General features: G+C 38.4%; 1 protein-coding gene across 5 annotated transcripts in view; it reads right to left on the reverse strand.

Moving 5' to 3' along the window:
• The window catches only part of ncam1b (neural cell adhesion molecule 1b), an 82,314-nt gene extending 64,185 nt beyond the window's left edge, over nucleotides 1–18,129 (reverse strand). For 3 of the 5 annotated variants that reach the window (XM_057350445.1, XM_057350442.1, XM_057350447.1), the window contains exon 1: nucleotides 17,830–18,128. In XM_057350445.1, coding sequence (XP_057206428.1) covers nucleotides 17,830–17,881 — 52 coding nt within the window. In that variant the 5' untranslated portion in view covers nucleotides 17,882–18,128. Of the gene's footprint in view, nucleotides 1–17,829 lie in introns of all 5 variants that reach the window. The other 2 variants (XM_057350444.1, XM_057350443.1) reach the window with 1 other exon arrangement.
• Nucleotides 18,130–23,138: the final 5,009 nt, after the last annotated feature.

The raw sequence follows: 23,138 nt of genomic DNA on the forward strand, positions 1-23,138 counted from the left end.
CAGTGTCAGCGGGCGGTTGCAGAGAGGATCTAACCCAGGAAGCCGAGACTTCAGAGGACTTTAACCCGGCCAGGGAGAGGCTTGGAACGCTGTGGAAGCGTCCGTCGTATTTTATGTTGAGTAACTATAAGTTTGTGTGTAATGTGAATAAAAGCCCGTGTCTGTCACGCTAACCTCGTCCTCTTCCTTGCCTACGACTCTACATTTGCTACAGAGATCAAATGCAAATTACATTTATTGGGGTGAATGTTTGATAAAATGCACTTTTGCCTTATAATTAATATAAACGGTCTGTCATTCCCAAGGAATTAGCAGAGTTCAAGTAATCAATATAGTTTATGCTATACTGTCCTGTATATTACTTGTGGTGTATTTGAGAGTCCTCTTTTCATTTACACATTTTCATAATTTTCCCATTTGCAGTTAAGATGAAGAGAAAAAATCCTAAGGACATAATGTCCTTTTTTAATAAGAAAACTAAAGATAATAGTCAGTGAAGGCTGGAGAAAGAAGATGCTTCTGAAAAAGAGTCAGAAATGCACAAAAGCTTAGAGAATGAAGAAAGTCCAGAAGAACAGAGGACCCATCAGCAAGGTGATTTAGTTGTGCAGAGAGACAACTTTTGTAACCCTGAAATTCCATGTGAAAAACTTGAGTTTTTACATGAGTATTTAGTTAACATGGCATTCACATGAAAGTGTGCCAAAACCAAAACCACAAAACCAGTCTTATGGGTCAATTTTTCGAAATTGAGATTTTTACATAATCTGAAAGCTGAATAAATAAACTTTCTATAGATATATGAGTTGTTAGAATAGGACAATATCTGGCTGAGATACAACCGTTTAAAACTCTGGAATCTGAGAGTGCAAAAAAATCTAAATATTGAGAAAATTGCCTTTGAAGTTGTTAATCAGGGCACTGTGGCAGACCATCCACTCACAAAAATAAAGTTTTTATATATTTAAGGTAGGAAATTTACAAAATATCTTCATGGAACATGATCTTTACTTAATATCCTAATGATTTTTGGCATAAAAGAAAAATCGATAATTTTGACCCACACAATGTATTTTTGTCTTTTACTAAAAATGTTCCCGTGCTACTTAAGACTGGTTTTGTGATCCAGGGTCACATATATCACATGTGAAAATTTTGAAATTCATGTTTTTTTTCTTTGTGTAAAGGAAATACCTGATAATGTGACTCATGTTAAAATGACTGCTTAAGTTGATTGTTGATTTTTGGATATCTTGTTTGTGGGTAGTTTTTCATTTATGTATGTACATTTAAGATGCAGAAAAGTGCCTAAATGTTATTATTGTTGTCATTGTTATTTTGACTATATACAATGTGTTGTGAAATAAATGACCATGGAACATTAATTTGAGCTGAACTTGTTTTATTAGCTTATTAGTTTAGAGAAAACAGTAATACATGACAGTGAAAAATGACTGAAAATTAATCATGACACATGTTAGTGAGCCCCCTAAAAGCATAAGTGGCCCCTGCCTGGCCCCCCCAGTTACAGTAGTCTAGAACCGCCACTGGGTCAGACACGATGGGGTTGTGTTAGGAGCCCACTGCGATTGCACAGCTGGACTAGCGTTAGTCGAGTGCTGCTCTTATGTGTCTTGTTTAGGATTTGGGAGCATAACGACAGAGAGGAAGCGATAGCGGTGACATGTGTTGGTTAGCACGTTTTATTGCAGTTAACCTTTTAATCGTCTATCAGGGATTCGGAATCCTTAGAAATATGATCAAATGATTTGCCCTTTGCTTTCCCCTGCCTGTTCTGGCAAGCGCACAGCAGCTGTCCACCGTGTTAAAATAGTACAATTTGTAAAGTCTAAAACAGACTGGTTTTAAATTATTGTTTGACCACAGTGTCAATACCAATGCTACAGCTGCTCTAGCGCTCTCCGCCTTCCGAAATGGCAGAGTTCAGATTGCGTGATGTTAACCTCCGGAGCTCTATAATAACAATTTCATACCAAATCCTCAAAAAAGTGGACGGATTACACAGAGTTCACTCGGCTCTGTGACACTGTGATAGAGAACACAGGTTAGCGTCTGATTTCTTCCTTCATACAGCGCTCTACCGGAGCTTAACAAACTTGATGACACAGATGAGAAGCATTAGGGGCTGTCACCTAACACGACAGAGATGCTGATTTTCCTTCATTTCAAAGTGAAAGATCAACGTTACAGAGTGAACTTGCAGTTTTGTGTTGAGTGTTTTAGTTTTGAGGCAGAGTTGAATGAAGCTTTGTTATTCTGTCTCCTCATGTGGACCAACTCCTGTCCAGCTGTAATAAAAGCATTTAAACTATAGTTCCTTGATAAAGAGTGCCCTTTTAATGTTTATTCTAATCCTGCTATTTGAATACGTTAAAATAACATATTCTGTCATTCATGTTTGCTACAATATGTTAGGCTATTAGTTTAAGTATAATGCAGGATTAAGCTTAACTGTTAAATAGTATTTTAATAACCTTAATATACATGGAGTGTGCACCTAGCACTAGGAAAATACAAGTATCAGATCGGGACTCGGATCGGCAGATATTCAAAATTAAATGACTCGGATCGGGGCAGAAAATATGTGATCGGGACATCCCTACTTATAATTGTAGCTCATATGACTTAAAATTTATAGTAAGCTAAATACACACACGCCTTAAATGAATCACGTTCACACAGAACTACGAAAATAAAAATGTAGATAATAGGGGTGTATCGGTTCAAATTACCCATGGTTCGGTTTGTGTCACGGTTTCGGTTCGGTTTGTGCCATGTTCAGGGAAAAGGGACTACTGACAAATAAAAATAAGAACTATAATCAAGCTAAGTAACAGCACCAATAAAACAACAGAGCAAAGCAGAAAATAAAATAAGATACAGTATATATACCTGTTAAGTAGGGATGTTAATGATTAATCGACGATCGATTAATTGTCGATAACAGTTTACTCGAAATAACTTAATGATGATCGAGTTCAAAGTCATGCAAGCGCGTGCGGTTTATGCGCATAACACATACAGGAGACTCATGGAAAAACGCAATGGCTATCCACTTACTACATTACTTTATACGGTATTACATACCGACACACCTTAGTTTTGCATTTTTCTTTTATAGAAATAAAAAGAAAGTTCATTTGAACAATGGACGCAAGAGTTTGCGAGGCGCACGTCTGTCAGCGGGAGCTGCAGCCGTTGCAGTCGTGAAGCGCGATGTTTGACAGGTCAAGGCGGAGGAGAGCTTTTATTAATAAAAGTTTTATTTCTTCTTTTAATATAAGTAGCATTGTTTATTGTTGCATTTTCATTTAAAATAATAATAAACCACAAACTGTGTTGAAGTAAGGCGAAAATTCGAAGATCTTTGAATTTATTTACGTTACAAAACAGGTACAATTTTATCAGTCCTATTCGTTTTGTTAATAAACATTCTGTTTCTTATGAGCAAGTTTGTCAGTGTACTATTTTTTGTTGTTTAATTAAAAGTAAATAATGAATGAATAACTATTGGTATCAAAAGAAAACGTTGTTTTTCCTTTGGATACCATCCGCCTTTGTTAGTAAAAGTTTACCATAAGTGCGTTTGTAATGATACTAGGCTATTTTATGAGTGTTGAGTTTTTCGTTAAGAATAATAATGAAGAAACATTTTAAGCATTTGTTTTAGTCAAAGAAAAAAGATCTAAAGCTGCAGATCAAAATAAGCGCTATAGATGCAAAATGCAAATATATTTTCTTTTATAATGTGTGGTATCGGTAACGTATGTTGTCACAAGTTTATTAAATCCTCACCGGCATTCCTAAAGTGTACAGCCATCAGGGTTTTTAGGTTTGCATTGATCGCATGTGGACAGCTTATCAGTTATTTTATTCGAAATGGTTTAGCACATCATTTAACTGTTATTTTAGCTTCTGCTCATGTAATACAAATAATGATGTTACTTATGTGAGACCAGTGGCGTAACAAAGTCCGCCCCCACCCGCTGGGGTCGGTCAAATCAATGGAAAACAATACTTTAGTAACGAAAATATTTATATAATAACTCGGTGGGAATAATTAAAAATTACACTTCTTTATTGGTTTACACATTTTTTGTGCTTGGACAATGGATGCGCAAGCGGCGCGTTCACAGCGTGTTTGTTCCACAAGCTTAGTTTTATTCAAATAAGTGCTCGAGACACAATTGACTTGGCAAAAAGTGGCGGCGACATGTCCCACTTGTCCCACCTGCAAATTATGCCTCAGTGTGAGACACAAGTCTCAGCTTCAGGACCGCTAAAGGTTGTAACACGTTATGGACATTTGTAAGTTAATAAAGTTAAAATTTTTCGAATTCTACAGATTTTCTGTAATACTGTCGATAATGTCCATGCGCTGTGTCCTATGCACATTTAGAAAGAAAATAACACGCTTATATTTATTCAGGTGAGGAAGATGGTGTTTTGCGTGGCTTTTGCACGCTGTCATGCCTATATGCCACAGCAGAGGCATATTTCAGTATTAATGTTAACAAGTATTCGATTAATTGATCGTTAATGTAAATGAAAATACATTATGGGAATTTGTCTAAATGGACATCCATACTTTTAAGGTAGAAATGGATTTCCTTGACTTTTAACAGACAGCAGGAATATGCTGCTGTCGCTTTGAGAGGAATGTAACTGATACTGTACACGTGCGTTGTTTTTCATCTGTTTCGTCTGTTCACTTAAGACATAACCTACTATATGTTTGTTAAGATACTCGACAAGAGGGGCATTTTGACCTACTTCGTGTGTGAATCTGTCTGTTTAAGCGCTTCAAAGACAACTCAATATTTGCGCCATGTCTGAAACTCAGCTTTCCTTATGCGCGCTTCGGATCTTCTCACAGCGCCCAAGCGAGTTTTCTTGTGCATCATCTTGCACTTAAATGTTTAAATTGACAAGGCTTGAATGAGTGTAGTTTAAACAGCAACATGTGCTGTTCAGGTCTCACCTGCACTCGCGCGCTCACAACACCCGGGTGATGAAAGCATAAATGACTGGTCATACAGCATCAATCCTATTGAAATTTGTCTACGTTATTTGATTTGTTGTAGGTATTAAATGTGTATCCATCGACAAACATACATTAGCTGAACTTTGTTAGTCTGTTTTACGCATTATAATTTTTAACGAACCATATTATAAATGCGTCGTCATATTTAAGATGAGCCGCGGTCCAACGCCAAACCGTTGGTGGAGAACCGTGCGGTTCAATTTTTTTGCCGAGAACTGTTACACCCCTAGTAGATAATATGCCTTGTAATACATTGACTCTACAGAAATGCATAAATTATTCATATACATTTTAAATATATGAAATATAAATAAATATATTTATGCAATTATAACGCACAATATCACTGAAATACTGTACAGTACTAATATCTAACCACTAACAGATAAATAAATAAAATGCAACCACAGAAATATATAAATATACTCTATAAAATGTTCTGATTTCCATTCCTACACTGACACATTACTGCATTTACCGTGATGCTGTATCATTAGGGAGCCTGCGGTCAAATTAATAGACCACAGCTAAAATCCTACCTTCAGGAATGACAACCAGTCACAAAACTGCACTAAAATGTCAGCGAGCTCATAAAAATACACCAAACTGACTGATGTAAGAGACGTCCGTGCAAGAATATTCTCATCCCGTCTCGGTATTCAAGGTTGGTTGGCTGCTTTGATGAGCCAATGCATCTCAATCTGCTGCTATCTGTTGTTTGCCATAACAAATGAAATTAATGTGCAAATTAGATGATGAGACGAGGAAATGAAAGCGGTATAAATGGTTGCGAAACCTCAGAGGTTTGAGAACACTTTGGTTTAATGGCAACCAGTGACACTGGAAGAAGACACTGACCCCCGAGTAGGAGTTGATATTAACGTCTCTACTTAATATGCCGTTTGAATCCAAACCCACACATCAGCATAAAAGAAAAGTCTGCTTTCCCAAGGCACATTTTTAAATACCATAGAAAACAAACTTGTGGGCGTCTATTCAAAGAGATGATGACTTGAGATTTCTCTGGCTGGCTGGAAATAACCCTACAGATGTCCTATGCGCCGGTGCTCCCGAGATGTTCCGCAGCAGATGTGGGAGGAAAATTCACCAAATGTAATTTACAAAATGTCATTTCAACCTGTGAAAACTGTTCGATGTCACCAGGCTTGTTCTATTTCCACGGCTGCTCATTGCTTTTGTCACCTGAGACGTTATTTCCAGATGATTAAGTGGCATGTTTAAAAAGGGAGGAAGGACTGTTATCGACTAGGAAACGGGAGGGGGTTGAAGGAAAAATATCTGGCAGCCGAGGAATTATTAAACTGTGTATAAACAGTGTCATTTTTATTTTGTCTTTGAGGAATTTTGGCAACCCAGAATATTTACGGCTTAGCCTCTTCGTAATACTGTACTACTGTGAGTGCAATGCTAAAGCTGGCGGGGAATGAATGAATCCCATTTCTGATGCAGTTCCATGTTTCCAAAATGAAATTAGATCACAATCTTGATGGAAAACGCTAAATCTGGATCCCCCAGTCACCAGAAGTTCAATTAATCTGTTTTTCAGACATTTATTCCTTGTGCATTGGGATAAGCGAGGCAGTTTGACCCAGAGCTCAAGTCTCAACCTCAGACAGAACGCCCACAGCAGTCTGTTCACCGACTGCCTGATGCACATTGACACAAGACTGGAAGGCACTTTATCGATCTGGCAAGCTCTAATCTGATTGGCCGGCTTTTATGTGACTTCTGTGAGTCACCTGCAGATTGTTTTTAACCAGTCCATCTGGAAACAAAATTTAGTTAGTCACTGCATCATTAGCCAACTAAAAGGCATCACATTTTAAATTTAACGCACTTAAGAGCAAAACTAGATACCCAGAGGAAAATGTTATTGCTCAGTGGTTGCTCTTATATCTCAGGAGATTTGATGCTGTTCTTAGTTGCGTTTCATTTGCAGGTATTGACTTACTCTAGTCTCAGATGTTTCTCCTAAAACTGAAGTAAGAATAGAAACAAATGTAGATGGTAAAAAATTTAAATAATCTGGATTAGAATAAATTGGATAAATAATGATTGTCTTCATATTTAAAACTTAAACAATATTGACTCCTGTTTGCAGACTTGGCAAATGTGAGCTCAGTTTGTGACATTGAGAATGCTTCTAAAACTCTTATCAAGACATTTGTAAGATTTCTGGGTCTTTATCTCATGAGAAATATCTGATATACAGAAGATTTACCAAAAAATTTCCATTTGCTCTCCTTTAATCTCATTGACATCTAGGAGAAAAAAATGAGAGGATCTCATCTGTGATTTTTCTTTCTTATGGGTATCCAAAAGCAGAATGACAATTTCTCTTTACCTCTGTGTTTTTATCAGAAATAATCAGTACTTTTAGACAGACAAAATTCTGATTCAAAAGTGGGAAAGCATACTTTTCTGCACATATTTTCTATACAGTCAGACACACTGATGCATGTTTGAGTTTTTTAACATCGTTAAAAAAATTATTGTGGTATCAACCAAAAAACTGCATTAACAAAAAATTAATCAAAGAATGTGTTCTAGTGTGGAGCAGTTCTACTCATGAATAAGATATAGGTTGTACCCAATTTAATGCCAATACTCAAAAGTGTGGTTATGCAAGATCAGATATCCACATCAGAAACCCTCTTTGTGCTGGTGAGACTGGTTTATGAGGGTTAGTGCCGGTCTAACACAACCATGCTCTTCAACAGCACAGCTCAGCTGGTAAAGCTGGGCACCGTCGTGATTATTCGTTTGGTTAAAGGCAACCTATCTGACGCAAGTTTTTTTTATATTCGTTTCTTTTTTTTTTGCATAGTGTCTGCAGTGGTTATTCGTTTTGTAAGGTCTGTGTTTAATATAAGCAAATGTCATTGTACTTTTTTGTAGTTTTGTGTGTTTTTATTAAAAAAGATTAAGATATCGACCCACCGTTAATTCAAGCAATTGCCGTTCCCGCTAATTCAATACAAAGTAAAATGCATCATACGCTCGGCCGCATCTTCGACCACCCAACAAGCAAACCCCTCACTACCGGTGCTTTTACACGTCGATTAACCGGTGGGAAAATTTTATCACCGCCACATCACTAGTGCGCTCTCATGAAGAACCTTTATTTTTAAAAGTATTTATTTTAGAAAAAGTACCACTGTGTGGTCAAACCTCTATCTTTAGATATTGATCATTTGTTTATTCCTTGGTTCTTCTGAGAACCTGTGACCAATTGGTACAGTAGCACCGAGCGGTTTCTCATATCTCCAGCACGTCAGGGATACCTCTCATTAATACAAGCCAGGTTTAATTATGCTAATCCACCGCAGCCCGTCTGCTCGGCTCCTGGGCATCTCAGCGTGCCGTGCACCAAGCAATACTCTTAAATACTCTTAAACCAGATCCTCAAGAAAAAATACAAGAATAAAAGCACGGCACCATGCTGAGCCTCAGCATAAAGAGGACCTGAGAGAAACCCCAGAACAGTGACAAATGAGTCAGTCGATACAAGCAGTTATTCAGTTTTATATCTGTTGCAACTTTATTTTCTACTGCTGTAGTTGTGGGAGTAGCAAGGCCCCTAATCTCATTGTGAATGCACAAAATGAAAGCTTTCAGCATCTGCAACCATTGTCGACTTCTAGGGTCGGGTTTAAGCAACAGATGGCCCTGTCTTCATTTCTTAGCCGTGAGACCTTTTCTGTAGAAAACAAGATATGTAAGAAACAATTTGGCTATTCATATCCACTGAACTTTTCGAAATGTTCTCAACTGAACCGACGCCAACTTGGCACTCCAACATACTGTTACTGTATGAATTAAGCGCACAAAGAAGTACAGTGCTTGTCACACCATCGGGAGATCGGTAACATCCTACTTAAATCGTGCCATTGTAATCCAAATCAGATATTAATAACACTCCAGCTGACTGGTTTGTTTGTTCAATAACCAGGCTCAGTTGTAAATATAATAGCCACAATGCTTGTGGAATTGATTTAGGTAGAAATCAATGCCCCACAAAAGAATGCAGCGGGATCTGCCAAAATACTGATGTTTGATAAGACAAGCTGCTGAATGAGGTGTGTGTCATATCTAGTGACAGGGCAACAGATGGTGGAGAAGCACCTCCACCCAGCACGTCGACTGCATGCAGCTACAATGTTTTGCAGTCATGCCAGAACTACAGCGGCTGACTCGAGTGCAGGGATGAACTCTGGACATCTTAACTGCTTTTCCACTATCGGCTTGAACAATCCTGAGCATCACGAGGAACGGTTCCAGTTGCATTTCCAATTGAGAACTCAAAATGTGATTACAAAAAGGCTCTCAGGACCAGATTTTTCGGCACAGCTAACCGTTTTCAATCCTGTTGGTGGAACAGATGCTGTGACGTGGTGACTTATGATTGGTCACTTGCCAGGGTAACTCACCTGCTTCTTATTAGTTTGCTAATACTTGGAAGTAAATGGAATTTAAGAAAATTTGGTTCGATTATTAAGGATCACAAATACTGATGTAAAGGGATAGTTAAACCCAAAAATAAGAAAAACTTCTGTGGAACACAAAATAAAATATTTTGAGAAATGTCTCAATGGTTTTGCAACCATATAATGGAACTCAATGAGGGTCAATGTTGTTTGGTTACAAACATACTTCAAAAGATCTTATTTTGTGTTCTGCAGAAGAAAATCATCCAAGTTCATTCAAGAAGGGTGAACAAATGATTTTTATTTTTTAGGTAAACTATCCTTGTAATTCTAGGCCTACCTTTGCAGTACCACAATAGAAAAATCCTAACCATACCAACTGGATTTGGCCTGATGGTGGAAATGTACTGATGCATGAGGTTCACAGTCTTACCCTGACAATGAAAAACCAATGATTTCCTTCTCACGCCATCTGCCAAACATTGGGCTTGACTTACGCTGAGTGAGCTTATCAACGCTCTCATTGCAAGAGAATACAGATGATCACAGCGAACACATCCGTGGCTGGAAGCGACGCTCGTATCCGACAATTCCTCATCTTCTAAATATAGATTAACAAGCTGTACTTCTGCAGAAGCACTCCCATGCTAAATTACTTGATGCATGTTAAACAGTGTTCGCACGTTGTCTAGCAATTGATCCCGATCTTGCAGTGAAACAACTTTGTCATTAAAGATTTTTACATTGTTTGAAGAAAATGTTAACAGTGTTTGCCTGTGCAATGCTCGTTTCTTACATTGCTATGTATGCAGTTGCTACATGTCAATATGATTGTCCATGCCATCAGAAAATGCTCCTGTTCAACTCAGCGTTGGGTCAAAATAGGATGTGCTGTAAATTAACAGATGCTGGTTCGTTTCAAACCAAAATACTAAATTATTGTTCGGTCAAACATAAACCTTTGCTGGGATAATGTAACCCAGTAAATATACCCAATAAATGAGACAGCCGTCTTACCTGCATCATCTCGAAGTCATTCAACATCCCTCCACCACCCTGGCTCTTTTCCCTTTTTCGGCGCACTCGTCTCGACCAGAGGACAGTGTTCCGGGTTCAATAGGAACCAGCGAGCTCGGGCCCTCTCCCTGGACAGCACGCCAAACAAGCATACCTTGCCACTCCTGCCACTATTATTATCTGCATAGGCGAACTATTGAATGTCTTGTTATTGTTCTTCACTCAATGAAGTGCCGCGTTAATTTCAACCCAGCGCTGGGTCAAAAAGAGACGAACCCAACAAATGGTTTATATTTGCCCGAGCAATGGGTTAAAACAACCCAGCATTTTAAATTGAAACAACCCAGCAAAGGTTCATTTAAAATCCAATGGTTGACCCCGCCCTGGGTTGAAAATAACCCAGGGTTATTGTGAAACGTGCTTGAGCTCTAGAAAGGCGCTATATACAGTAAATGAAACCTATTAGATCATGTTGTTATATGGCTATTTTTTCTATAGTTGCTTGGCCGAAATCAAAAGACCCCATCACATAGACCCCTAGACATGTCACATGACCCTCATGCAAGAATGCGTCATTTTTTCTCCATTTATTGTTTACCAGCAGAAAGCATTGCTTAGAAAAGCAATTACTAGTTTGTTTCAATTATCGCCACTAATAAATGCTGGTTCTGTGGAACAACTTCCACAGCATGCTTCTTGTGGCTATAGTACATGGCTGTTTTGTGAAGATGGAGCTTGGAATGAAAAAAGAGAGACAAAAAAAGAGGCAGTGACCCTGTTCAGTCACCCTGTATTTACAGAGCGCTGGACCGAGAGCAGGCGAGCAGACAGACTAATGCATCCATGTTCTCATGAAGCTGTGGGCCCTGGATGACGCACTCGCTGCAGCCTGACGTAGCAAATTCTCTGCCATCAGACCAGAAGGGACATTCCTGATTGAGTGCCTCATAACACTGCCTGCTGGTGCACAGTGCCGCCCTGAAATAAACCTCAGTCTTTCCTTATAAATACATTCCCATTGTAATGTTCAGCACCGAAGCCTAGCAACAACACATCGGTATCAGTACTATATTACTAAAACTGTAATGTTAGTATTATAGTACTGAGACTGGGGATTGAGGGATCTTTTTCCCGGTGAAGTGCTCATCAGTTGTCTCTTTGTCTCATTGGCTCTGTTTCCGGTGTCACTGATGGTCTGACTGTCTGTGGATATTTTCCTCAAGCCCCACATGGAACGTCCGGGCAAAATAAAGACAGCACTGTAGGGGTCGTGATGCATCCAGCTTCTGTTGGGTGAATAAGTGTGAGGCATCTCAGGCAGGGGAGGTCACCCAGTCATGTTGTACTCTCCGTCTGCGTGCATATGTGTGTGCGCGCCTGGCACGTGCTTGTAAATGAAAGAGAGAGCGAGAAAAAAACAGACAGAAGGGGTGTGCGTATGTCAGAGAAAAGAACACGAGAAAGAGAGAGTGTGTGTGTGCGTGAGAGACAGTGAGAGAGCGTGTGTGCGAGTAATGAGACACACCAAAAGAATTGCAGGGCACATGAATGGAGACTCATCATCTTTAACACTTTCATACTAAGTACTATCCGGTATTAACCCTAACTTAAATTTGTAAAAAGGTTTTGCTTTTTATCACGGTAGGTACTGTATATTTATTGTATCAGAACAACTGCTCTTTATGTATACAATGAGTTTACTTTAAGTAAATCACTTGAGTATCACTTGAAAATAAGCAGCTTCACATTTTTGTGTTCCACACAAAAAAACATAGATTGAGTAAATTGAGAATTTTACAGTTGAACTTTAAAAGATGGCTATAACAACGAAATGCTGTTGACAATTGAAGCCATTGTTGCTAATTTGGCCTCAAAACAAGCAAAAAATTGCAAGAATTACTAATACTAATATGATGTATATATATTTAAAATCTTACTGATATAATAAATCTTAAAGATATGTGTTTAACATTTTAAATCGGTTATAAATATTCTGTTGGTTGTATTTCGTTCAAACGTTTGTGTAGCATTAAAGAACTGAACCAGGACGTTCTTCTGGACCAGCACTGAACCACTGCTGTTTACATGTTTCATATATGTCTCCAAAGATGAACACCAATGCCTGAAGAGAAATGACATAATGACATAAATAGATTTTTGTTACTCTTTTAGAAGTTCAACATGCAAAAAAAAATCTTTGAGCATTACTACTCTGTACACCGGCAAAGAAGAGATAATTTACAGAGTCACTTTTATTTGTATAGAGCTTTTAACAATCCATGTTGTTGCAAAGCAGCTTTACAGTATTATTGTGTCTTAATGCCTTGACTTAAAGCAAGTCAAAGGCAAATGAGGCAGGGAAAAACTCTATTCTATGTTAAGGGGTCTTTACGTTACAGTAGCAAAACCAGCCCGTTTCATTTTAAGGGTCATCAAAAATTAAATAACAGTGAAATTACAAAGCCCTCATGAAATGGTTTGACAAATGCACAATATATGAACAGCTGATATAGGCTACCATATGTTTGATTTCATTGAAACTTTAAAGAAAAAATAATAATTTCTGCATCGCCCGTGGAACCAAACAAAATTAAATTTTTCAAAATGACTTCTGAAAATGGTTTTAAAGCGTCTGAAAACAGTCATTTCTTGTGCAATTTTGTTTGGTGTCATGTTGAAATGACATACTTCATCTTTAAATTTTGGAGGATCTATTGACAGAAATGCAATATAATATACATAACTATATTTTCAGAGGTTTATAAAGACCTCCCATAAAGAAGCGTTATGTTTTTATTACATTAGAATGAGCTATTTCGATCTACATACACCATGGGTCCCCTTACATGGAATTCGCCATGTTGTTTCTACAGTAGCCCTAAACAGACAAACTTCTCTACAGAGCTTCGTAAAAAACGTTATCTTCTTCGGCAAAAAAGTGAAAACGTGATAACATCTTTGTCCTGTGAGAGCCTCTGTAGTGCTTCGAAAGGGAGGGGTGGAGTGTAGAGGTCACGTTAACCGAAAATTCTGAAAAATCTGAAGGCCGTCCGTCATTTTGACGGATTACAATGAGGGCAGTTTGTAATTCCCCTTTTTGTCGAGTTGGTAGCATCCAATCATTTCCTTTCATCAGAACGTGATCGTAGGGATGGGTACGTTTCCCATTCATTAGGCTACTCATAAACGCCTCGTCCATTCCGGAAAACCCACACGGGATCAGCGGAGACTCACGGTGCGGAGCCAGGGGCGTGTATAAACAAAGCGACTATGACAGCCCGCCACCGTCTAATTTGTTTCGCCATAGTTTCAAAACGAACTGAAAATCTTATTGTACTTTTTATAATAACACAGCGATATCTAACGTTGTTTGTGGATCTGATTCTGCAACGCATGCATCTGTCATGCAACCCGGTCTCATCAATCTGCGTATAAATAACACGAGTTTACGCTTTCCGATTGCGTTTAATCAGACCCTCCTATCGCGTGCTCTCATATACACAGGCACGCTACAAACCAGTGGTGTGGTGTTTACTGACATTTTTCCTTCAGAGAGCGATAGCGACTAGCGTCATTTTGGATAAACCTTAAATTTCAGTGAGTGGAAAAAAGTCTCTCTGCGTCTTCTCCGTTCATGACCTAACAGCAGCTTAAAGTTACTTGTAAGTGAGTGAATGAATGATTACAAAACAGCGTGTACAAGCACCTGTCATTGTTACTGACTGGACATATGAAAATGTGTCTGTAATTAGCATTTTATGTCTGACAACAGAAACATTAAATATGTAAACGACGTCGGCTTTATTTAGGCATTACAATATACAGTAAGTTCAAAGAACGCGTACGTCGCGATGACGTCACAAATATGATAATTAGCACGTAATATCACCTTGCACCATAGTGACAGGTAAAAATAGATTATGACAGATTTTTTACGAGCCTAAAAGTCTAGTGCAACCTGTGGTGGAGTGAGCCGTTGATTGCAATTCGCAACCTCACCACTAAATGCCGCTAAATTGAATACTCTGGATCTTTAAATTCCACATAAATAGGAACTTTTTGGATCTCTTGTTAGCATACCTAGCTAGTCAACAATATAAACGTAACTGTGCCAGACTGGTCACCAATCTGAAACAAAACAGCAGTTCACACACAGCATTCTAAGAAATCTTACAGCAAACAAATAAAATGCTATGGAAGCATAGAATAAAATTCCACTTAAAATATAGAACCACTGTAATTGCATTTCTAAATCCCATCTCTCAATATTTTTCAGCCCCAGACAGACTATAAAGATACCAATTGCAAAGAGAACAAGAATATACAGCAGAAGAATTAATGCCGACCCTGCAAGGAAAGAACACATCCTTTGGGAACAGAGCAGAAAGCGAAAAAATCAAGACTATTAATAAAGAAAAGAAAAGTGCCACACAAATGCAGCCAATGCGAAAACTCCAAACAAATGGTTTTGACTTCTCTGTGCCATTTATTTGGATCGTCATTCTCACATCTGAATGTTTTTTAAGGTGTTACAAACCATAATTTTCTCAATAAATTGTATTATTCTTAACTTATTTTATTATTACTCCTTGGTTATGACAGAAAATCCTCTGAAGTACTGCCTGCTTTCAAAAAAATCAATTTTGTCCTGGTAAGGCGTTTTAAAATATTAAACTGAACACCTTGACCATCTCTAAGTGACAGGAAAAGTTAAACCAGCATCTTTGAGAGCTTGACAGTAATTATGACCAGTATCGAGAACTTTTAACTCGAGTCAATAATGAAGGTGCATCCTTGACAACGGCTTCTGCTCCAATCCGCAAGCTCTTCAGCCACCCATTACTTCAAGAATAAACCATGCAGCCACATTGAAACAAAACTCATAAATAATATTCATTACAGGCAAACTATTAAGGTAAACCGTAAAAGGCCAGTCTCATTAAGCGTGTACGTGCCGGTGCTCCTACAGCATTTTGCAGGCCTAAATCTGCCAGCTCCACTCATGATCAAAAGGTGAGACCAAGCAGAAGAGCTACACTTTAGATCCCAGAGAGATATTTAGCAAAACAGGATGTCCCGCAGAACACAGGACTCGATTCTGAACGCTGCCACACACACAGGAAAGAACGAGGGCAAACGTTCTGCCAGGCACATCCACCCACATTTATTCGTCTACAGCAGGATCCCTTCATAATAAAGCCTTCCTATATGGAATAAGCGGTTTTACAGCATGATTGCTATCATACACTTCAAATCAACTGCATCAGAATTTCTAGGAAATTACTATGAAGGTTTAAAGGGATCCAGTGGGACACAGCCTGCCAAAAGATAAGAGTGAGAGACCAATCACAGCTAATGGTTTCAAGGATTCAAAGTGGACATATGGGGAGGCCTAAACATACTCCGCCACCAAATGGTGCCAAAGTCCTGAATATAACATGCCTTCAGCCCAAAGGCATTCTTTGGTTTCTCCAGCTTAAGTGACATATGCTTCCTCTACACTGACTAACCTTTTCAAAGAAAAAAACTCATTTAAGCATTGCATGACACTACAAAAACAGATAATGATGCAATACTGGATGCTGAAGAGTTAATAGTGGGAGGCAGTGAAATGGAAAATCCACTTATTTAGACACACTGCAACGCCATATTGCAGACACTAAATAACAGTGTTCCTGTGAAACGTCAAACACACATGCACAAATCCACTATGAGAAGACAGATACAGAGTCGTATACACGCACAACAACCATTCTCCTCGTCCGAGTGTGTGTATGTGCGTGTCCGAGCAAACACACAGCTTTAATGATCATGGGAAATTGATCTGTCAGGGCAACATCTGTCCTGTTAAAACTCATTTTCTTCAGGCCACATGTACACAAAAAACGAGACTGGAAGATCAGCCTGTGTTTCCGGCTCATTGTTGTGCTGTGAGTTAGCTTCCATCTTATTGTTTTCCGTCTTGCTCGGGCCCTCGGAGTAAGAGCAGGCTATCTCGAGCACAGCTAATTAAAAGCCCAAAGAGATTAGAGAGATTACATCACGAAGATGACTCATGCCCACAGCCTGTGGAAGTGCATCATGTGATCAAGGTGCCCCGCCCATCGTATCTCTCCGATGACAATGATGAGATCCCGGAGCATCTCCAGGAGTAATGCCTAGTGTTCACCTCGTAGAATCAAAACAATGACATAACCAGAAGCAAGTGTAGCATCTAGTTGATTTTACAATGCTAGTAAACAACAATTTTGCATTTTTATCATCTCTTATATGTGTTATCTCTCATATACTCTATAATTAACCAATGTTGTACAACAATAACCATAGTAACCCTAAATTATTTGACCATTATCTCACTACAGTAACAATAGTTTAACAATAGTATTTGAAGTAAAACTACATAAATACCGATTGTAATCTGCAAAAAAAGAAACAGGGCTACAGTACTTTTACTATAATACTGTAAAACCATGGTTTATTTTTAGCTCCCCGTGTAACACATTTGCATTGTAAATTTGACGTTATTTTATGAGAGAAGACGTTTGGAAGAACATGGATAACCTTCGTCATAAGCGCAACAGCGTCGGAATTCCGAGTAAATTTGTTGCTTATTACATCATAGATGAAAGTAACAGATCGTTCCCGCCCAAAGTCTCTGATTGGATCATTCTCGACTCGTGCAGCAGGTGGATTGCCAAGAAATCCATCCCACCACTGTCCCATATGAATTTATCACAGATCAACTGCAATTCCAGCAATGCTTTTCTTCCAAGACACAATCAGAAAATTTCGTGGATACAAAGACTAAAATGTTAAGGTTTATAAACAAGACTGAATGTATATTCACGTGAATTCGTCAACAGAAATAATCGGGCATCTGTAAATAATGCAAGCAGGTGCGATTCAAAATAAAATAAAGGACTGCTTTAATGTTGGCTCAGACAGTCCTGACTTGTTAAGAGGAAGTCCTATTGTCAAAGCCCATTGAAAATAGCCTAGCCAGTTAGCTAACAATGGTCCCTATTATACATTTAGGGTATCTGCTTTCTCGCGAGTCCAAGAAAATAAAACATGGCACACAATACATACAGTAAAACCCAGAAACACATGCAACAGTGCTGATCCCTAAGCACAGCGGAATTCAAACAGGTCGATTTATGCACCTGCCAGTGGCACTACATCACTGACCAGAGTTCACGTAAAAGTAGCACGCCCGCCTGCAAAACGCACAAAAACACTGCTATTCGTTATATAACCATTTGCCTACAGCTACTGCATAACACTTAAAGGCGATCTCACCTGCTCTGCCGAAGTAAAGAAGCACCAAGATTATCGCCTTGGTCGGAAACATCGCAATTCCTTTTGGAAAACGCACGGCGTGCTTATATTATCACTATTTTCTTCCGCGCTCGCAAGTCGCAACGAAGAATCAGTAATCCGTGCGGCCACGAAGTTTCCGCGAAGTTTTCTGGAGGGAAATCGGCTGTGAAGAAAGACGTTCGCCGCTGAGCCGTATTGATATCGCTGCGATTTAATTTAGCGTGCCCGTATGTCGCGCGCTGAGATGGAGAGGCGAGAGCGCGCGCACACGCCACCTCAAAATGCACGCGAATTAATCCGGCCAATCAGCGGCGCCTGTGAGGAGAGATGATATGATCGGAATATTGCACGGAACCGAGCCTGAGGCAAACAACAATATACCTTGAGTAGCCTTGGAAAGAAACGGGATGGGGATAAAGTCACATGCAGCGTATTTTTTTTCGGCGGAGTGTCTTTGGAAAAATCTAAGTAAAAAGATAATACGCGAAATATGTTTTTATTTTCAGTTTCTCTGTTTAGATTAAAAGAGAGATGTACATAATAGTTTGTAGTCTGCTTTGAAGGCGGTGCCCCATTTTGTCATTCTTTCTTCTCTAAATAATGACCTCCCTCACGGATCACTTCACTGATGCTTCCTTTATGTAGATCCCAGGCAGGGCTGTAGTGGAAGTAGTTTTAACTGTGGTGTCCATGGTGAACTTTCAGAGAACAATGGTAATCTAAAAGTAGCACCACAGTTTCCAATTTAAAGTTAAAGCACTAGGGCTAGCCAAGTGTTTGGTGTGGGTGAGCATTGCAGATGCTATTTACAAGATGCATTTGACATTCACTTGTTTACTTGCTTGATGTTATTTGATATTATAAAGAAACCATCTGCGTATATGAAACATACAGAATCCACTTATGGGAAAAACTTTAAAGGGACAAAGAAACAAAACGCTAATCATCATTATGTTCATTTCGACCATCATCACTACAGAATGGTTGTAATACAATTTTGAACAATGTTTCTTTTGTTAGAAACTATCTTGAAAGATATCAGATTACCACCACGAGCAATCATGTCATTAAAAGTGGGCGTCGTTTGAGTCATTTGAGACATCTTGCATGGTATACTATCCTTCTTTGTATGGTTTCTGTGCCATTGTGAACCATCGAATTCAAAAGGTGTGCCACACCTCCAAAATTTTCCTCTGCCTGACCTGATGTATTTTTTTCTGTCATCTGTATCTGTAATGATAGCTTTGATAGCTGTTTCATCCACACAGTACACATGCGCAGCACTACTTATTCCGAAAGCGCACCGTTTCTTTCATATTTGGCTTATCAATATGCAGTTTGGCAATGCATTTATTTATTTATATCTGTTGCTGCCAAACAAGGATGGATGCTCGGAGGTTTACTGCCAGCGATTTCCACATTTGCACATATGCAGTATTATAATATCCAATATAATCCCAAGCAGGTGTGTGGTCCCTAGAAAATGCTTTGGTCGAAGGGAAATTGCATGGGCTAAAAAGGAAATAAACATGTTGAGTTTTTGGGATTGTTTGATACACAATTGTTTGTCACAGTTTGCATCACTTTTAAATTAAAAACTGTTTAATTTAGTTTGATATGTAAAGGTGATCAGGGTGTAGGAAAGTTTAAAACCCAAATCCTTTTCAATTTAAATAGGCCTACTTTTAGTCAAATTTATCTTTAAAAATGGCTCATATGTTGGCATTTGTTTGGCTATAAGCTACATAAAAATAATACAATTTATAAAACCACAATAAAACTATTCAATCAAGTCAATAACTTACCCTATACAGTTTAACTACATACTCCCATGATAGTGATCAGCGTGCATTTGATTCTTTTTCCTTTGCTTTTGAATAAACTACACTGGAGTGGATAGATATCCATTCAAAAAGGCATACTCAACAAAGTCATCTATAAGAATTTTAAATGGATAGCAGAAGTAACCATTACAGTATAAATATAAAAAATGTATTACAAAAGCAATTCCCAAATATTCTTAAGCAAAAATAACCTGGAATTACTTTAAAAGTTACATTTTTCTGCAAACTCTTTAATATTATTGTATTTGTATTTCTTCAGAAGAATTGGCAAGGAAAACAAAGACAGCATATTAAGCCATAGAACATTTATTTCTGCCAAGTTGTGTTTGATGAATCCACAAGTAAAATAACTGGAGCTCACATTCTTCACGTCTGGGCAAGAAAATGAATGTTGACACACACAGGTATTACTGTCACACTAAAAATGCCGTTCTTACACTAATAATTCCCTGTCTCTGTGTGTGCCAATCTAACACAGTATTTGTTTCTCCTGTGACGTTTCAAATTTAAGAAGGATCATTGAGCATGAAGAAAAAAGATGCTAAAGTGCAATTGTTTGTATTGACTGACCTCTGCTGGTAAAGTTATGTATTTTCCTGCAATTTGTTTATTTTTCCAGTAGAGGGAAGGCTTGTAACATGCAAACTGCGATGACTCTAACAGTGATTCCTATAGCACTTTAAAAACACCTGTTAACCATAGAGCAGAACAATGAAACCAAAGATCAAAATTTTGTAAAACATTTTAATGTACCATTTACACACACTTTCACTGTTAGGATGAAACAATAATTGTAGCACTGCCTTGCTACATACTTTTATAGGCTACAGAGAAATAGTCTTGAAAAAAACATTAAGAGGTCACCCTCAGAATTTAAGCAGGTACTGGGAACAGACAATAACAGGCTATTTGATGACCTTTGAGGTCTACAAGTGTTGAAAGAGGAGACTGGAGACGTAATGAGGTGCTAAGCCATTTAGTCCTTCATAAACAAATGAGGCCATAAACTGGATTCTACAATCGAAACCAGTGAAGAGAGTCCTGTCCTGTTTCCTGGTCCCAGCGTGGTTCGTCTAGCAACAGCAATTAAACTCAAATGCAGACTTGATATATATTTTTTTTTAAAACCATGAATGAATTTTAATAATAATCTGGATTAAATAAATAATGTCAAAAATAAATTGAGAAATTTCAGAAATTGAGTTCAATCTTTAAGGGACACTTCACCTAAAAATGAAACTTCTGTCATCATTTATTCACCCTTAGATTGTTCCAAACCTGTATACAATTTCTTTGTTGTGCTGAACACACAGGAAGAAATTCGGAAGAATGAAGAAGCTCTCACCCACCATTTACTGCCATAGTAGGGAAAATAAATACTATGGGAGTCAATGGGGGTGAGATTTGAAAATCTTCCATATATCTCACAGTGTAATCATCAGAACAAAGACATTTTTACAGGTTTGAAACAACAAGGTTTATGGAAAAATACAGCACACATGCCATAGTGTAGCACCTGTTTATAAGATTGTTGACTCAACAACCCACTTGGGTGTGTAAAATGGAGGATAAGGAGCCCTTTATTAACCTGGAGAATCTCCCTCGAAAAAGTGTAATGGAGCAAATGTTGAAATGAGCAACAACAGTGTTTCTAAATCTCACCAGATACTGCACTTCCCAGAAAAACAATGTCTTTCAATATCCAGATCCTACTGGATATGTATACGAGAACAGTGAAACACTTCCCTCGGGGTTGTGCTTGGCAGCAAATAGTTTTCTTTTAAATGTTATTCAATAGATTTTCGTATATAACATATTTCAGAAGAAAGTATTTTTTAAATAATTTTGAAAGGCAGTAGCATATCGTTTTGATGGTTTGTATAGATTTACAGCATGATAGTGCGGTTTGAATTTCAAAGTAAATTGGTAATTATTTAAAGAAAATATCACATATCTGGTCCCAGATCTTAAACCACATTTACCATAAATAATATGTAATGCATTCTGTTTGTTTGTTTGCCATTTATGCAGCTGACATACCACCCATAACCCTCCTTATCCTCCAACACACATACATTAGAATTTTAGGCATGTATTCAATATATGATAATCATAATTGGAGCCACTTTTAATTGTAAACAGTTTTCGGATTCTTTGGATTTCCTGCATGTTCTGAGCACAAATATCTTGCAGTCATTTTAATTTTCAAGCTAATAAATTCCTCTGTTTGTAGAGATAAACACCTAATGTAATGATGTTTTTCCGGAGAAGAATCACCCCGCTGTGACAAATGAGAGAGGGTTGAATTACTACCATTGGCTGTAGCGGCAATACGACTATCTAATAAAAAACCAACCAAAACAATTGAATCCATTACATGCCTCTAAATGTCTTGATTCCAAAAAACAAATTGGAATAAACCATTTTAGTTTGATTGTGGTTAGTTCAATTTTTTCCCTATGATGCAGATTAAGTTAAATTAAGTCTGAAGTGCGGGCTGGCTGACAACAGAAAATAACAAAGAGGTTGCGATTCTTGTTTGCATTTATAAGACAACAATGGGCACCGTTTTCCATGAAAAAAGGTTTAACAAACACACAAACATACTCAGAAAGATATACTAAAGCTTTCCGGTCTTTATTTGCATTATAATGCCAGTGTTTTAATACGAAACGTGATATTTGTTCATGTGGGGTCATGATATTGATAGGGAATTATAGTCTTTAGATATACAAATGAATCACACTACGCTACATACAAAGTTTCAGTTGCATTGATATTACCTTAAAAAATATGATATCACATTACATCCGCTCAGATGTGACCGTATAAGCCCATAATGATTCATTCATGAGCTCTATCAAACTTCTTCCAAGTCCAATAACGTCAATCTTCAAAGAGAATAAGCCATATGTAACAGTTCAATGTAGGGAAGGAAGGAGGCGGGAACCGGCATCATTCAAACAATAAACTTTTAATCGTGAAAGTAAATAAACAATAATAAAACAGGCCGGCAGTCCCTCGCGGCCGACTGCCGGCCAAACAAACTGACTCCACTTAACTTCCGGGCCCGGGTCCTCTCTCCCGATGGTCCGGTCGCTCGTCCTCTTATGCTCCCGAGCTCCCCCGTGAGGCATGCGGGGACCGGCGGTCGCACAGCTGACACTCGTTGCCACTTACGCCGCCGGCCCCGCCTTACTCGCCCCACGGCTCTCGCCCCGCCTTCCTCGCTACACCATACTTTGAAGAATTATGTTTTTTCTGCTTTTTTGTTATTGATTGTGTGGTTCACTACAGTATATGAAAGAAGTAGATAGCTAGATGGAACAGTCACCTTTCATTTCTTGCACCTTAGTTTTTATTCTCGTTCCCACACGGAAAGCAAATTCAAAATAACAAAACATTCCCGAAAAGCAAAAATCAACTATAATGGAAACCATACTG

The sequence above is a fragment of the Triplophysa rosa genome, linkage group LG14 (genome assembly GCF_024868665.1).
Source record: "Triplophysa rosa linkage group LG14, Trosa_1v2, whole genome shotgun sequence".
Taxonomy (NCBI): domain Eukaryota; kingdom Metazoa; phylum Chordata; class Actinopteri; order Cypriniformes; family Nemacheilidae; genus Triplophysa; species Triplophysa rosa.